The sequence below is a fragment of the Podarcis pityusensis genome, assembly GCF_964106645.2.
Source record: "Podarcis pityusensis genome assembly, chromosome: 4".
Taxonomy (NCBI): domain Eukaryota; kingdom Metazoa; phylum Chordata; class Lepidosauria; order Squamata; family Lacertidae; genus Podarcis; species Podarcis pityusensis.
This window is the reverse complement of record NC_138027.1, coordinates 34,346,017-34,364,792: the sequence shown is the minus strand read 5'-3', so window position 1 is coordinate 34,364,792 and position 18,776 is coordinate 34,346,017. Positions and strand designations below refer to the sequence as shown.

At 38.5% G+C, this 18,776-nt stretch overlaps 1 protein-coding gene across 39 annotated transcripts in view; it reads left to right on the top strand.

Annotated features, from left to right (window-relative positions):
* The window catches only part of ABI3BP (ABI family member 3 binding protein), a 134,025-nt gene that overhangs the window by 43,935 nt on the left and 71,314 nt on the right, over window positions 1–18,776 (top strand). For 35 of the 39 annotated variants that reach the window (XM_081002629.1, XM_081002619.1, XM_081002603.1 and 32 more), the window contains exons 6-14: window positions 1,868–1,929; window positions 7,240–7,291; window positions 9,892–9,963; window positions 10,428–10,511; window positions 12,441–12,518; window positions 15,003–15,077; window positions 15,794–15,868; window positions 16,727–16,849; window positions 18,509–18,580. In XM_081002629.1, coding sequence (XP_080858755.1) covers window positions 1,868–1,929; window positions 7,240–7,291; window positions 9,892–9,963; window positions 10,428–10,511; window positions 12,441–12,518; window positions 15,003–15,077; window positions 15,794–15,868; window positions 16,727–16,849; window positions 18,509–18,580 — 693 coding nt within the window. The remainder of the gene's footprint in view (window positions 1–1,867; window positions 1,930–7,239; window positions 7,292–9,891; window positions 9,964–10,427; window positions 10,512–12,440; window positions 12,519–15,002; window positions 15,078–15,793; window positions 15,869–16,726; window positions 16,850–18,508; window positions 18,581–18,776) is intronic. The other 4 variants (XM_081002612.1, XM_081002632.1, XM_081002597.1 and 1 more) reach the window with 3 other exon arrangements.

Below are 18,776 nucleotides of genomic sequence, written 5' to 3'. Positions count from 1 at the left end.
TTTGTTACATCCATCTATTCCTACAGTACTAGCATCTGTTAGTGCTTGGCATTGTCTCTCATACATATGGGATCCTCATAATAGAGGGTCCTGGTTGCGCTCGGGACCCAAGAGCTCACCCAATAGGGTTAAAATGGGGGGTGGGGAAGGAGCAGGGACTCCTGGCCATTCCCCTGGAATCACGCCAGGCGGTTTTAGCCAATAGCCAGTAAGTGGCGTGATCCCAGGGGCTTTAAAAACGGCAGTGTGACGCAAGCAGGGGCACTTGTTTCGCACTGCTGAACACCCGCCCACCCTCCCTAGTTTAGGTAGAGTCGCTTGGCCTTGCTTTGGTTCGGGATGCCTGTTTTGGAACAGGGGCTGGGTAGGAATTTTTTCCATTTGGCCATTTGGTTTTCGCCTACTCCATAGCATATCGTCACAACTTGTAAGGTGGCGGTTAGGCATTGGCTCAGTTGGATTGTGGGGAGGGGAGGTGTGGCCATCACCTGCCCCTCCAGGAACTGGGTATTCCATTAAAGGAATCTGGGGTTCCTGGATCTCGTCTGAAGTCCACTTGAGGGGCTAGGGCCATGCCAGGACCACAGGAACCCTGGGGTGAGCTTAGGTTGGTCCTCATCAACCTTTCTCCCTCGTTTGGTTTACCCCATTGGACGATCACCCTGAGAGGTGGAGTCAGTTATAGTGGGGAGTCAATGCCTAAGCCTATACCGCTCACATGATTGTATTTCAATAAAGTTGTGGCCAAAATTTGCCCCAAAACTTAAACTAATATAAGTGTCCGTGTATATTTATTTTGGTGGGTGGGTCTTGGGAACTTGAGATGCAAAATTGAAGATTCCCTTTTCCCGCTCATTCACCTTAAAAAAACTACTGTACTTTTCCGTCTGTTAGACACCCCTGTGTATTAGACCCCCTCCCTACATTTTGGGGGACTCAATTTTAGGAAAATGAGGGGAGATGACCCAGAGTTGTAAAGCCTCTCCCCCCCCCCCCACAGCTGCAGACAGGAAATACTCCCTAGATCATTTCCCGCTTGCAGGTAGGGAGTGTTTCCTTCACTCAGCAGCATCAAGAGAAGTTGCGCTCCAGCCAGCCAGTGCCCCCAGATCGCCCCCTTGCATCTCCCCCCATGCCACTATCTGTCTATTGGACGACCCCAGTTTTTTGACATGATTTTTGTATCAAAAAACCTCGCCCAATACAAGGAAAAATACAGTAGGTTCTGAAGCAGCATATTTGCTTCCTTAATTTGGGTTATGGTTATTTCATTTTATTTATGGCATACATTTTTGTTTTATTCTGATTTAAAATCTTTCATGCATGCAGTAGGAAACCCTTTGTGTCTGCATGGAATGTTTCTCAAGCTGTGTAATGTCCTCTATTTTCTATATTAATTGCTGAGCCCACACTACAATAATCTACATAGATTAAAATAGACAATTTACAATTACTACAAATACAGTTTACAAATACTAAACCAAAAACAGGTTTTTGGGCTTTGTCTCAACCAGCAAACCAGCCACATGTATAGAGCTCCCAATCTCTGCAGGCCTGCGTGCTCTCTTGTCACTTATATGCCAGTTCCTTCCTTTTCAAAGTATTGCTTCAAACCAATATTTACAATGGAAACTCTAGCAAGAGGGTCAATTCCCTTCCCTTGAACTGTTGTGTATGTCTGAACTGGACAAAAAGTGGGAGCTCTATACTTTTGAGAATGTAAATAGAAGGAGAATAAATAAGAGTTTGATCGTTAACAGCCATAAACATTGGGGACCAACTGGAATAGATCTCCCTATGTTTGAATATTAAAAGGGGTTTTGTATGTTGAAAAACACAGAGTAATTTTGTTGTGTTTTTCAACCAGGTAAAAACAAAGAAAATGGACAACTCCAGAATAATTACAAAATACCAAGAATCCCAACTCAGGTATGAAACTAAGCTTATTTTAGGGTCTAATACTGTATAAATGACTAATATATCAAATCTGGCAGTTCTGGGGTTTTTATTTTTTTCCCTCAAGTAAAGTTATGCAAACAATATTATTACATCCTCTCAAGGAACACACAAGTACTTCTCACTTCCTCAGATCAGAAGAGTACCCTGTCCATCGCAATTTCACAGAAAACTGAATTGTCCTAGTAGCATTTTTGGGTGCAGTATATCAAATCTATACCAAATCCAGCCTTGGCAGATGAGAATTATTTTTGGTGATGGAAAAACATGGTATATAATTGCTTTATCGTTTCAATTTGATACACACTGTTCTCTCAAGGGGGGCGGTGGCTTTTACAGTGTAGAAGGACTTTGTTTGATTCTATTTCTGCAACAAGCATGGATAACAGATATAGATTATATCAATTTCAAAGTTTTCCCCAAACACTGTTTCTGTCAAAAAACATTTGAGTTGTTGATAGAATCAGTGATTGGGAGTAAATTAGAAAATCAGGTTTCAACCTGATTTTACTTTGCTTTTCTGCCTAACAATGCCAGAACAGAATTACATGGTTAGATGGAACTGATAATATCATAATCAAAATGAATTTGCCATCATTACAAATCTACTGTGTGACTTCACTTGGAATACTATGCACATTTCCAGTCACTTCACCTCAAAAAAGATATCGTAGAGCTGGAAAAGATTCACAAAAGATCAACTCAAATGATCAAAAGGCTGGAGCAATTCCCTTACGAGGAAAGATTAAATATTTGGCAGCTTTTTTGTTTAGGTAAAAAGCAAGTAAGAGGCGACACATAAAAGTGTTTAAGATTATGCATGTGTAGAGAAAGTGGATAGAGCAAAGATATTCTCCCTCACAATACTGGAATTCACAGCAGGCCCAGCACCAGTGGTTGGTGAGATCAGATCATTCAATGATGGATAGGCAAATCTCCCAACATTCTATCTCATATGTGGATTGGCTTGTTAAGAATACTGCTTATTACAATGTTCACTGTAAATATTCCATTTTCATACTAGTCTAGCAATTAATTAAGTGTAACTAATAAAGAACTAAAGAGAGTGCCATTACATGTGAACTGAATTTCAGCTTTGTGGCTCTTGTGGGAAAATGGTAAATCATTTTGGGATGTAGTTTAACTCAGAAGTTTGAACCAGAGATGAACCAGAGACATATCCTATTTTTCAGTTTGTGGTTGTGCATTTTTGGAATTGGGGTACGTTTGTCTGCATGTATACCAAATGTCAAGTTTCTAAGTTGTGTGGGAAAGAATTAAAACACTCTTCATCCAGTTCTGCTCCCTTAACCTCCTTGCAAGCCAGATACAGGGTCATAGGAAAGCTGTAAAAATTACATGCCATCCTTTGGTCTGTTGTTTATTATATTCGATAAGCCATGAGTATGGAAGAGGCAGAAGGAAACACTGTCAGAAGATGTATTTCACTTCTGCTTGATTCTGATGCAACAGTTTTGTAATATCAAGTTCCAAGGTGAAGTCCTTTACTTGATTCTCTGACCGAGAAGGTGGGAACTTTAGTTTCTTCTGTTTATCTCCAAAGAAAAACAAGATTTTCTCAAAGATTTGTCCAGTCAAATGGAGCAGGCCTGACTTAAAAGAGATGTCTTGCATCTTTAAAATGTATGTATGTTATTTTGGCCATTTCCCAAAAAGTCAGCAAAAAAGAAAGAAAGAAAAGATGTATTATCTGCCAAAAACTACATGGCTACTTCCTACTCTTTTATGTTTTTGCCAGACCAGATGAACGTGAAACATAGATGGTTAAGTGCATTAGGCATACAATCAGGAGTCAATATGTCTGGTTTCTGGCACTGCTTGTATAACTAATCTTCTCTTAGTTATGCAGTGCTCACTTCCATTAATCTCCCATTTTTCTGTCACATATAATCTTATGGCACATCAATCGCCGTCTGTATTCTGTGTAGGATGGATAGGTCTGCAGTCCCTATGCAAACGAATAAAAGAACACAAATCTTACAGTAATGTTTAGCCATCTCTAGAATCTCAGGCCTGGGACTCTCCCCAGGCAAAACACCCTCCTGGGCCACTCATCAGTTTGCTTTGCACCTTCCATATGTGATTTTGCCTGGCTGGAATGTGTCCTTTGACAATGCTCCTTGCTTGTCTGAGTGGAGGATAGAGAGGATAGTGAAGAAACTCATAGTGTTCAAAGCCAAAAATCATATTTATTGCTCCAGCCACATTTGCCTTCAGCCCTTCCCTTCCCATCACTGGCATGTGGCCCCCAGAAGGTTATCCAGAAGGGAATGTGGCCCTTGGGCTGAAAAAAGGTTCCCGAGTGGAATTGATGTCTGAGGGGAATTTCTGAGAAATTGATCTTAGGCAAGTCAGTTTAATAATTGTTTTATTACTATTATCTTTTGTTAAAAAAACAACAACCAACAACTTTTGGAGTGTCCTGGTTTTTACTTTTTGAAATATGGCAACCCTATTTATGGCCATCCTAGAACAAAGGAACTTCAAAAGGAAACACCAACATGAAACTGCTAAATTACAGCTAGGAGAAATTTGATTCAGTTTGCATTTAAACCTAAATCCATGCAACTCACACTTTGAAACAATATGAGAACTGAAACACAGCCATCCGAAAATCACACTTGAATTTTGCAGTGGAATTCTCCAACCAAACAAGATTTACAAAAATGGATATATTGAGTAAAAAACTGTCGAACAAAGGAAGATATTCATGAAAATATACAAAAATGGACTATGTTGTGAAAAACCACATACAAAAACTGTGTGTTAGGAGAAATTCACACTCAAATGTTGAAGGACTTTCATGAGGTATTCTTTTTATAAAAAAATCACAGAAGTGATTTATCCACATCATAGAAATGTGAAGAATTAATTTAAGATCAGAAAAATAACAAACTGAGAGAACAAAAATTGGCAGATCCTTCCACCTTTAAAACTTTTCAAAGATTCTATTAATTTGGTCCTGAATATTTTTTTGCTCAGCAATGCTAACATACTGTAGTTATGTTATCACTAATTACTGTTACTGTGAAGGGTCACTCAGGAGGGTTCCTTTTGCATGAATTTAAGTTCTAATTTAATTGTCAGACTGTACTTTTTCAATTTCATTGCCATTTAATTCCAACTTTCACTTTTTAATATGTGCCTGAGGATTACATTTTATGCATCTGATGAAGTAGATTGTAGTCATGAAAGCTTAAGTCATAATTATTTGTTACTCTTTAAGATGCCACAAGATTCTCTTTGCTTTTTTATATACTTGCAGTAGTATCTTTAAGTCCTTCATTTCTCACATTTGTTCTCTGTGAAATAAAAGCTTAACAAACCTCACATCAATCAGTAAAGCTGTCAGTGTAAATTATGATATTGCATAATGTGTCCTCTCTTTGTGATAACCATGTTTGTTTAATTTTTAGATGTCTTCTGAACATCAAATCATGCTTTCATTGTACCTTATATTGTAGGCAGACTTAGTTACACAACCTGATTTATAGTCTGGGGTTGAGTCAGGTAATTCTTACAACTACAGTATCTACAGCCAGGCTGGTGCCTGATCCCTGGGAATGCCAAAGGTCTTTTAACATTATGTCAGAATTTCCTTCCCCTTTAGGAGGAAATGAGATAAGTAAATAAAAAATAGGAGCTGCTTCTAGCCTTTTTGTTACAAAGTTCCCTAAATAATATACTTAACTATCAACTGGGACTAAGAATGAAGGAAACATTTTCAAGATTGTGAGTCTTTTGAGCAGAAACTGGGTTAACACAGATACTTAACTTCTGCTCCAACTATTGATATGTAATTATTATTATTTCTAGTGTAAATAGTTTAGTTTCCTATGCTTTTATCATTTTTTGAACCTGCGGTCTCATAACCTAGCTGTTTCGGAAGCCTTTTTGACAAGCTTCTGAAAACCAGATGTAGAAAAATAACCATTTCCCTTCTTCCCATATGCCTGCTGACCACAAATAATTATATTTGATTCTTGTACAATTATCACCAAGTTATGTGGCAGTTTTACTCTCATTCTGTGCTGGGGTCTAACCATTTCAGGCCTGTTTAAGATTGAATTGCAAAACCTTGATTTTTCTGTTAAAGCTGTTTTGTAATTGAACCTGCCACACCCTTTGCGCCTCCTTCCCAAAGCCAGGTGCCTCCTTGCCCACCTTTGGGGAGGAAGAGTGAGGGTGGGGTCACCAATTTTGGACCATGCATAGGGCACCATAATTCCCAAGTCTGCCACTTGGGAGAATAGAATTCCATATAATTCCATATAGAATTATAGTTCTGATGCATGTGATAAGTTTGCCATTTTAATGTATACACATTCCCATACTGAAAAATGGACAGAATGCATGTGTTCCGTTACATTCTTACACTAGCCTTATACTCAGAGAAGATTTAATTGTTATTGCTGCTTTGAGTTTTCTATATTTCTGGCATTTCTTGTACTTTCCAGACTTTCTACAGTTAAAATGTTGGCTGTGGGAGCTGCCTAAAGCAGTGGCTATCCAGAAGGTCCAATAGGAGAGAGATGAAGTTTGCCACTTCTGTGACACAGAAAGCTAGTTTTTTAAGACGATGGATCTTATTTTCCTTGTAAAGACAAAGAGCTTTTTATTCCGTTGGAAAGCAATCATTATCAAATAAGAACACACTATACAATTGCCAAATCTAAAATCCAGTTTCTATCATGTCAGGTGGGATGTTGTCTCTGTGTGGTTGAAACTTCAAAGCAACAATATATTCCTCTGCCTTGTCCAAATTGGGTGGTAGCATAAGGTTACCAGACATCCCCGTTTCCCAGGGACAGTCCTCGGATTTACAAATCAGTCCCCATACAAAATCCATTGAAGTTGAAAAGTGTCCCCGGATTCATTGAAAAAAATTTGGTTACTTTATGGTAGTTCTTGGGTATGAAATGCACATCAAAAGTTTGTTTTCTGGTGCCCAAGCTGAACCCCTGTTTTTATGGCTATCCACTGCATGGATAGTGCATTGGCAGATTCAGCAATCAAAAGCCATAGGTTGTCCTGCTAGGCTGTTAGCAGCCAGGACAGCATGGGTCATTTGCATTTATGAAGTTAAACATGTACTGGCTGTATAGCTAGATAAAACTGAAGCAGCAGTATTATTTTGCTTTGCACTTGGAAGATATGTCCATTCTTGGGACAACTGAGCTTTAGGAAAAAACTTATTTTGCCACCTCAAGAAAAAGCAAGTAACCTTTGTATTTTTATAGAATGTTTTCTTTTCCTCTCCAGTTTATACCAGCAGATTCAAAAGTTCAGCTTCCTTATACAATAATCAAACAAGGTAATGTGTGTGACTTCTCATACTTGATTTCCATAGAATGGAAGACATTTCTTTATGCATGAAAATAATTGGGGTGTGTTGGGGGGAGGGTCCGTGAACAGAAAGGAATATTATTGTCTTAAGATTGGAGGAAACATTCTCAAATCTAATCCCTTTAACCGAATTCCATTGTCACACTGAATGCAAAACTTACCTCATTCTGATCAGTTCTTATAACATGACTTCTTATCCCTGCAGAAAAGAAAAAAAAAATATTGGGTTAAATTAATATTTTTGGCAACAACCAAGTCCCTATCCGTATCCTGTTGGCAGTCTGCATTATCTCTTCTGGCTGCAAAAAAAGAAAGATTTTGAAGATGCACACCAAACTGCCCTAGGGACACAACCCCAGGGCAATACAGCATTTCATATGGCTACATCCATTCCAAGAGCCCAGTTTTGTATAGGACAAATGGAATTTTGGAACCTGGAAACATATTGTGGGACACCTAAAGTTAAACCTTGAATAGGAACAGAGTGGCCTAGATTTGATTCCTTGAGAAGACAGATTACTGGAGAATAAAAGCATTATGATGTACTTCAATTTATTTACACGTGGGACATAAGTGGAAGCAGACCTCTTAGATACTCCAACAGCAGTCTCACGTTGCCCCACATCAGTCCCCCAAAGAGGGAGATCCAAAAGGCACTTTCCAGAACCGAAGACTGTTACCTCTTTTTGAGACCCACTCTAAAAGCTGCTTCTTTGTTTCTTTTCATGCACAGGCTTAGATCACATCAGTCTTAGCTGGGGTACCTGAAAACAACAATGTATTCCTCTGCCCTCTCAAAAATGGGAGGTAGTGCACATCAAAAGCTTGTTTCTGGCACAACAGCTGAACCACTGTGTTTGTGGCTATCCAACATGTAGTCAGTGCATTGACAGCTTCAGCAATCAGTGGCCCAAAACTGATTGCAGACTGAGGCTCATGGAGGAGTGTCCCGTTTCGCCTAATAGATTAGCCTCTACTGCCCCTCTATCCAACAACAACTTTATTGATGATCTCATGATGCTAACGTCTTTAGGAGGAAATACAAAGGCTTGGCCGTCTGTCCATTTTAAATTCCTACTCTCCTTCTCTTGGCCAGGCAGCACATTGATCTGTACACCATCTAATAATAATCTATGTTTCTTCTCTTCTTTTGATGTCCTGTGAAGGCCCCACAATCTGCTTGGATCCTTGTCTCTTTCAGTTAAAAAGTGAAGTTAGTTGTATTAAGCTCTTTACCTACCTTTCTTACTACATTCCTCCTGCCTACTAGCCAGGATGGCTATGGTCCACCTCCATGGGAGGGGAGAGTACTCTTCTGTTTTCATCCTGCTTGCAGGTTCCCACAGGCATCTGGTTGGCCGCTATGGAAAAAGTGTAGATGGCCTGAGCCAGAGGGGTGTTCTTACATTCTTGGATTCCTTCTGAAAACCCCGCCATCTCTGAGAATCATTTATTCCTTGTATCTTCAACCTTTTCAGACCCAGGACCTGCTTTTAACCCAAACATGTGTTTTGGGCCCCATTTCTTAATCTTTTCTCATGTATTTGCATGGTGGTAGTGCTCCTGTTGTGACCCACCTTAGATCAGAGCACAACCCGCCTGTTGAAGACCAGTGTTTTATTCTTTTTCCCACCTCACCTATAATATATTTCAATGAGATGGCCACACTTCTTCCTTAGTTTAATCTGTCTTCAATTCCCCTTGACTCTTTCCACTCCTGTCAGCCATCTACTCTGTGGTTATTCCACTACCACATCAGCAACCTGTCTCTTCTCTCTTTCCACACTTCCTTCAAATACACCACCATTTCCCCCATTCTTATGACCCCCCCCCCAAACAGTTAGAGGGGAATAATGGATGGAGTTAATGAGGTTCTATCTGCATTTATCTCAAAACACCTGACATATGGTGGTGTCTTATGAAATATCTCCCCCCAGAGAGGCTCACCTGGCATCTTTGCTGCCTTTTCATTATGAGCCGTTGGTACTTCACTTGTACACCAAGTTTCCAATTGCTGGTTTATGTGCTGGTTTTAATTGTTTACATTTTTTTAGCTGCTATGTTTTATGTTATATTTTAGCTGAAGTCTTTCTCTGGACTTTTTTTGCTTTGGTGATTTATTTTGTTTTGGTTTTTGTATTTTTTATTCGTGAATTGTATTTTATTTATGTTAATTGCCCTGATAACTATGGTTGGATCGGTGACATGCAAATGTAATAAACAAACAAATTTATGCTGCCTTGACTTCCTCTCTTCCAACTCTTATTTTGATCCCTGCAACCTGGCATCTGCCTTTTTTTCTCTCCACTGAAACTACTTTCATTAAAATCCCCTGTGGTTTCCTTATTGCCTAATCAAATGGACTCTATACTTCTCATTGCTGACATTTAGATCTGTCTCTTTACTTACTTAACTTGATGGTATAGTATTAATGGACCTTACTGAAATTGGCTGCATATTGTCACAAGTACTGATCATGTGTGTGAGAGAATTTGATTTGTAATTTAGCAGCAACTTAGAGACAATGTAGATAATGAGAATTGTTCCATTCCATTCTTGTTTTCACAGTACTTCAAAATGTCACACATCGGGCACAATCTAAAATCCCAGAGAAGGCTCCATTAGCAGGACCAATACTAGGTGACTAAGATGTCCATTATTCCAGATAGGTGCACCAGGGTTCACCTTCAACCCTTATCTTTTAGAGTTTTCTCTTTTCTTATAATTATTTGCTTTGCATCTTTCTTACTACTACTGTATCTGAGCAGAGAGAGATAAGGAAAGGCATATTCTTAAAACTGCTGGTAGCTACATTGTTGTTATCATTCTTTATGAGTAAAGTGGGGACAACCCTTTACTTGTCTCCATCAAGTAAGTAAAAAATGTTTTCCATAAAGGTAAAATGCTTGCATGGGAACTTGGCTGGGGCTGTTAAGGAGGTTGTAGTATTTACAATATGAAACTAGTACCTTCGTCGTAATTATATCTTCTTTCCCTACTGCTCTCTCTCCACACCACTAACACTTTATATTGGTTTTTATTTACAAACATCCATTTTAAAAAATATACTCCTGAATGAACAACTCCTTTACCTTCCTGTGTAGTGCACCTTATTGTACCAGATTTCAATGGAACCCGACAGAAACTGCCATCACTGGATATCTCTGAAAGACCAGAGAAAAAACCGGGTAAGCAGAAACAAGTAGCTGGACTTGGGAAGCATGTAAATCAGGTCTGCCCAGCTTCTGACATTTCAAGATGGCGAGACATCCATGTTTGGAAATTGAGTGGGAATGTTTCACCACTGTGGGTCTTCCTCCATTGGTCACTGAGACCATCACACAGCCTGTTAGCCTTGTGTTACCAAGTATTTGAGAGTGCCTAGGGGACAACTGGAGCTGATCCCTGCTGAAAGTGGAATTTGCAGCTGGCACTGATTTGGCAAACCAGACAGGGATTGGCCGCGCTCAGGAGTTCCTGATCCGGAATCACCAAATGGAGCTGTTGCCTGCCTAAAGCAAAGTTCATAGCTGGCACCAATGAGCTGATCAAAGGTGGCTGCAAAGGGGTGTACAAATCTTTAAAAAGGTAAATAAATTGGAAAGTTTAAAATATAAATCTCTTTTTACAAAATTAAATTGTCTAAAATACATGAATGGTCTAAATATATGTTGTCCTGTTTAGGACCGTATATCAAAAATTCTTCCCCCAAAACTCTTCTTTTTCAGGTAAACCCACTTGACCTGCAAGATCAAAAGCTTAGTAGATGACAGACTGTCTTAACTAGGAGGAAAACAGACTAGGCAAAAAAAGCACCATTCAGAGATTTTACTCATCAAAGATGAGGAATACCGAACATAAATGGTATCACGATGCCACACACTTAAAATTATCCCTTGATGGCACATCACATGTATCCAGATTTGCCAGTTAAAATAACTAAGTCAATAGATTCAAAATGTTTGGAAAGACTATGGAAGCTTAGGTGAACATATCCTTTATTTAGTCATTTTGTCTAAAAGATTTTACGGAGATGGAATATATTACAAGACAACATTGCTGGGGTTTCACATATATATTGCAGCAGAGTACAGAAATAAACAGTCTGCTAAGAATGCTGTTTGAAGGAATAAATAAACTTAAGATTTATTACTCCTGGCAAACAAAGCCATTCTGAGTAGAAGCTTACATGTGGAGTTATGAGGTTAAACACCAACTGACTAGAGCCAGTGTGGTGTAGTGGTTAAGAGCGGTAGTCACGTAATCTGGGTAACCGGGTTCGTGTCTCCGCTCCTCCACATGCAGCTGCTGGGTGACCTTGGGCCAGTCACACTTCTCTGAAGTCTCTCAGCCCCACTCACCTCACAGAGTGTTTGTTGTGGGGGAGGAAGGGAAAGGAGAATGTTAGCCGCTTTGAGACTCCTGAAGGGGAGTGAAAGGCGGGATATCAAATCCAAACTCTTCTTCTTCTTCTTCTTCTGACTAGGAGAAGAAGCAGGAAGGAACTAAATGTCTGAGAAACAATACGGAAAGATCTTTTAGTGTGAAAGGACTTACAGAAAAATAAGGGTGAAGAATAGACTCTACAGGGTTCTTGAGTTTTGTGGTTTTCTGAAAATCAGTAACGTTTTTTTAAAAAATTGACATTATTTGGGAAGACCATCTTCTGTTCAGGCTTCAAAGTTGATGAGACACTGAATTGCCATTTAATGAGAAAATTCAAAATAATAATTTGCAGATGAAGTTCAGTATCCTGAAATTTGTGGTTGTGGTATCCTTCGTTTGCTAATGCTTGCCTTCTGAAAAATTAAAAATTAGTGGTTTCGAAATTTTCCTTTACTTACTTGTGCATGTACCAAGGTTCACATCAGACTAGCTAATGTGGTCTGGTTTGGAAGGGGTGTTCAACCGTCTCCCGTTTTGAGACCACTGGCGACATCAGGGATGTTAGTGTTTATGGTAGTCATGCTGGATCAATTATTATTAAGAAAAGCAGAACAATGAGAAGTTAGGGAATTTACTTTCCAAAAATTTAGATCCTTTGCTTCTTGTCACATTCTTTGTAATTATAATGGATAATATATGCGTTTACTAAATCCTACATTTTCTTTAAAAAGCTAAGAATGAAACCCAGGAATGGCCTGCGGAATCCAAGACACCAGAAGTACAAGAAATCTCTCCCCAATCCCAGCCCGGTGATTATTTTTTTCTGTTTATTTCTATTGTTTATTTTATTTTAATTAGATTGTGTGCTCAATTAACAATTCATTCATTCATTTAGACCACATTAATAAAATACTACATAAAACTGAGCTTACATCAGTTAGGCAAAATGTATTGAGGTATTCTCATTTTCCTGCATGTTAACTATTTCCCTCAGCATTTCTATACAGTGGTACCTCGGGTTACATACGCTTCAGGTTACAGATTCCACTAACCCAGAAATAGTACCTTGGGTTAAGAACTTTACTTCAGGATGAGAACAGAAATCGTGCTCCGGCGGTGCGGCGGCAGCAGGAGGCCCCATTAGCTGAACTGGTGCTTCAGGTTAAGAACAGTTTCAGGTTAAGAACAGACCTCCGGAACGAATTAAGTACTGAACCCAAGGTACCACTGTACAGCCATATTCGTTTTATATGAGTTATAAACTTCAGAATTTTTCTGATTTGGAAGCTCATTTAATATTCTGTTGGTGTGTTGTGCTTATTAAATCTTTACAGAGGTCAATTGCACTCCCATCTAATACTTTTACACTTCTGTATACTGAACAAACTGTTACAGATGGAACAGCCTGCTTGATAGCTGAGGTGTCTTTAGTTAGGATAGTGTTTAAATGAGTCATACCCAGCAATCAGGGACATGCTCTGGCACTTGTCCAGTTTAATGCTTTCTGTTGCATTATAGCAAGCTGTGTTTTTTGGGGGGGGGGGTTCTTTTTGGCCTGTGATATTTTGGCTGCAATCCAATGTGCACATATTTAAGGGCAGGGCCGTCTTTAGCATATGCACTGCTGGGGTGCAAAGAGGGGAGGGCGGGAACCCAAAGTTGTTGACTTTTTTTTAGGGGGAGTGAACTCAAAGGTGAGATTCTTTGGGGAGGGGGCGAAGCCAAAGTTGTTGACCTTTTTTAGGGAGGAAATCGCTCACCTGTAACAACAACACAGTGGACAAAAACTGCTTTTGTTTCCTGACTCTTTGGGAATATTTGATGCTACAGAGCGACGGCGGAGGGGGCCGGGGACTTTCGCTCCATTGCTTTTCACTGCCACCCATCAAGAGGGACTGGTATACAGTAGGTATACATTTGGCACCCCCCAGAATTTGGCATCCGGGTGCCCCACACCCCTTGCACCCCCGGGTAAAGATGGCCCTGTTTAAGGGGAAGCACCACGGAAGCCAAAGAGATATGCACAGGATTGCACTGCTAGTTGTTTCAGTAACATGGAAGAGGCAAACTATGAAGCAGAAGACTTCATGGATATCTTTTAGAACACCCTTTTTAAAAAGGGGTATACAGGGAAATTGGAAACATTAATCAGATATCTACAGCTTGCGGCTGGTTTTTAGATCCAGCATTGCCATTGGATATGTAAATAACATCCAATAACTTGGTAGTGCCTCTACCAGCTGCTGAACCAGCTATATCCATTCTTGGAGATGGAGTGGTGGCCTGGATGCACTGTTCTATCTTTTCTACAGAGTCTTAGGTAGCCACTACAATTATCCAGATATTTTTTCATGCATGATCTTTAAGTGTAAATTGAGTGAATGGTTTTCAATCACAAGCTGAAAAAACTATTTCATGGAGTTTCAGTGACCGTACATTTCTGGTGAAATACTGTATACAGTGGTACCTCAGGTTAAGTACTTTATTCGTTCCAGAGGTCCGTTCTTAACCTGAAACTGTTCTTAACCTGAAGCACCACTTTAACTAATGGGACCTTGTGCTGCCACCGCGCCGCCGGAGCACGATTTCTGTTCTCATCCTGAAGCAAAGTTCTTAACCCGAGGTACTATTTCTGGGTTAGAGGAGTATGTAACCTGAAGCGTATGTAACCTGAAGTGTATGTAACCCAAGGTACCACTGTATGTGCTTTTATGCTCAGTGTAATATTCGGTTCACTATCAAGTTTTTAAACTTATATGAAAATGATGTTGGTGTCCTTTCGTTAGCAGAACATTTTCATCCTTTTCTTACTTGTTTTTCAAAACACAATAAATGTACTTTTCCATTATTTGATCCCTTCCATGCTCCGTTTACCACTTTTCTCTTTATAATACAACTTGTATTTATTCACGCTTTCTGATATTTCTTCACTCCTCTAACTTGGTCTCTTAAATTACTCAAACCACCAATGAATTGTTCCCTTGCATAAATCCAAAATGATCACTGTAATGGTTTCTATTTGACTTGCATGACAGTGGGACTGGCTATTGTTAGCTACACCCTTGCCTATTTACAAGGAGAAATTACTTTGAAAGTAAGCACAATATACTGTGTTTTATAAATAGTTGTACATGCCCTTCCTTGATTGAATGATCAAAGGATTTTAAATGTCTAACAATGACCTTATATTCTGAAATGAGGTTTCTTTTGTTACATGCTGCTTGGCCTAATTCAATTATACTTGGATATCCTACCCTACACTAAGAATTATGCTAACTTTTTAAATCTTGCAGCTATGACTGAACTAGACTGGGGAAGCAGCAAACCTACAGCTGCCAGTGCCTCAGAAGAAACAAAGAGCTCTCCAGGTAAAATACAACCTTCCTGTGCTGCAAGTACTATTTAGTGAGAGAGCCCCTGCAGAGATTTAAAATCACAAAACATGCAGCAAAGTAAAGCGTGAAACTATAGGCTGTTAGATCTTTTTAATGTTCCCTTCTAAGTTTCTTTCAAAACTCCCCACTTCCCCTTTGCAGAGAAAGAGACTACATGTTTGGTAAGTTAAAAATGGTTTACTTACAAACTCTTCAAAGGTCAGATCCATGTGCTTTTCCATACAGCAGCAAAAAAAAAAAAAAAAAAAAAAGGACAGTACAACTTAGTTTCAAAAAGTGGTGAGAGTTTCTGTATTTTTTGTATAGCAACACAAAGGTGGCTTGTGGAAGCCTTGCTAAGTCTAAACTTAGAGCATCCATCTTAGACATCCTTACTGGTCAGGTTCATATGGTGGAAGTAGTAAAAGAAGAAGAATTTGGTAACATTTCCTCCCAAGGTGAGGGAATGTGACCTTGCTAAGCCTGGCAGGACAGCTTACTCTCTTGTCTTAACCCCTTCATACATTAATTACAGTTAAGCATGTTGGTTATATGAGGCTAGATATACCCCACATGCTCAATGTGACCAACTTTTGATAACAGCGCTTTAGAAACATTATGGTAAAATTGCAACTGCTGTGCTAACAGAATGTGGTGTCCTCCTTCCAATAAAGAAATAATATTAACCCTTTTCTCTTTCTTTTTTAAAGCTCATTCTGAAAGTGAACCAGAATCCTCAAAACTTAATAAAACTCCTTTGGCTAAATTGCCACTTGACACACTGGGTAAATATTTTGTTTATGGCATTTCCATTGCAGACCTAGGGCTACTGAAGGCTACCTCTGATATGTGTGGGTGCATACATATGAAACAGAATCAACTGCCATATAATAGATAAGCAAGTAGTTACTGCCATGTAGGGGAATGCAATCAGTCTTGCATCAGCTTCCTGTATTTTTGGAGCATTCTTGAAATATAGTTGTGATCCTATACCTGTTTGCTCAATATTGAATTTAGTGTGACTTAAAGCTAAGGAAGCATGCATAAGATTGTGGTCTCTGTTGCTTTTTAGTGTCTTTTTCAGTGTTTCTTTCAGTGATTTTGAAAAACATGCTTGCTAGCTGGGAGAGATATTTAATGTCTTTTTGTATTGCCAACTAAAAAAATCCATTTTTCTTCAGCAAAATACATCATGGCTATTGAAGTAGTGAGACAAAAGATGCTTCTGGGTGACCTGTTTGTTGAGCATTTATCCTGATGTGTTTGCACAAAGTTTGCAGACAATGTTGGCTATTTATTGAGTATTTGTTGTGATTTGTTCACAGGGTAATTATACAATGTTGCATCAAGCAATCATTATCCTTCACTTCCCTTGTCACTAGCAGTCTGGTTTATTTTATTTTCATTTTTTGAGGAAGGGAGCAGGTTTGTTACACAAGAGTACAAAATCAGCTTTAATTGTGCAACCTGAATCTGCAGGTATGTGGCTGAATACCACCCAAAGATAGTGGAAGTCTGGAAGCTCCCTTGAAGACAAAATATTATCTTCGTGAAGTTGTCTTTGTCACCCTGTCCTGCTTTGCATAATGTGGCCGTAGTGTCCTGAATGTCTAAAGAAAGGATGTTAACTCTATTTTTTTTAGCTCACACTGAAAGGGAAGTGGAATCTTCAAAACCTTTGGTTGAATTGCCACCTGACACACAGGATAAATACTCTGTACATAGTATTTCTGCTGCAGACACAGGGCTGCTGAAGGCTACCTCTGGTATGTGTAGGTGCATATATGTTAAAGAGAAACAATTTTATTGTATTACTGAAGTCATGACTGTCGTATAATAAGCAAGTAATCACTGCAATATGGTGGTGGGGAGTGTATGGACATATATAAGTAAACCTGTTTCAATTAAAGCTGATCATTACAACTTTACAAAGCCTACAAAGCACCTTTCTCATTCATTATTTTAAAGATAATCGTTCTAGTTAAATAAGATGAATATATAAAAAAGAATATATTTTGATGGAATTAAATGTGAAGCAAAATGGAGAGTCAGGAATCTTATGAACAAGTGGCCTCTGAGAAATTAATTCAAAGTTATTGTTACTGAATGGAAAGGAAAGCTTTGGGTATCAAAGTGAATCTATGGTTCCTTACATCATTGATGTCAGACAATAAAAATAGGCTCATATAATACATATTGCTAGCACTTGTTTAAAATTGTAAGGAATTATACTGAGTATGGACAGAAAAGGATTTAAAGTCAAACCCATGGGTTTTTTAATTGCTCACAATAGGAAATAATCTCCAAGAAAATTATGCCCCTCTAAAGACAGAATTGGCAAAATTTATACATAACAGTTGGATTCCATGTATATTAACCTTTAATATTACAAAAAGATCCAGCAACATTTTACTTGCAAGTTTGACTATGTGAGCTATTCTACAGGCAATGATGTGAATTCATCTGCTAATTTTCTTTTTGTTTATCTACACCACTTTTTATCAGAAAAATAATATTATAGAAACCTTTTTATTTTATGGTTGACTTAATAGAGTATTAAATTAAGTCAGAGAGAGAGGGAGAATATTGTGAACCATAAATACCATGCAGATCACAAAGGTTCACTCATAAAGGAAAAGAAAAAATCATAAAGAACCAAAAATAAGGTTTAAGAGAGTTATGTGTTAATTCTTAAGAAAAGGTGTCTGGAATCATTATAAAATGTCTTAGGCATAAACCATAGAGTACATCTATAGGTTTCTAGATACATATGAAAATAATCACAAATAACCAGATAATTAACTTCCAAAATGTGTGTGTGTTGTTCTTATATTTATAATAAAAGATAAAGGTTTGGGTATATATTATCACACTCTTTCTCACATGCCACATCATCTTCACCCTATGGCAGGTTTAGGGAAGTTTGTAATGTTTAATGTTTTGTCTCATTATTATTATTATTATTATTATTATCATTATTATTATTAACATTCTGTTGGGAGTCGCCCAGAGTGGCTGGAGAAACCCAGCCAGATGGGTGGGGTATAAATAATAAATTATTATTATTACTATTGGCACTTTCAGCTATTTTGAATTAAAACCTCAGTTATGATTCATACCTGTGTGATCACTCCTGTATTTGGCTCAGTCTTTGTAAATTTGCCCCTTGTAATTTGGTCAGTCTATATGTTCAACTAGTTTAGGCCTGTTTTGTCTTGCTGTTTGGTATTGATTCAGTGGAGCTTAGCAAACAAAATAGTTGCTTACCACAGCCTATCAAGTGAGGTTGTCCACCACCACCGAAACATAGAGATTAATAAGATTTTCTGTCTGTTTGTTACACCAAATTACGAAGTAGTAAGTATTTATTTTCAGTATTTTGAATACTGATACATTGGGCTTCTTTTTCTTTTTCCAACTTCTAGCTCCACATGAGTTGCCAGAAATTCCTAAAACTAAAACACCTCACACACTTCAAATGCCCACGGAAACATTGGGTAATGGCAAGCTTTTTAAATACAACTAACAATCATTTTAACTTCACTTCTTTAATATTTCAATAAAAAGCTATATTGCAATGGTAATGTTTTCTTTGGTTCTGTACATGATGGATTATGATGCAATCAATTTCCACTTCGTTCAATTATCTTTCTATAATTTGCAAAATTATGCCCCCAGAAGGCCCTGTATGAC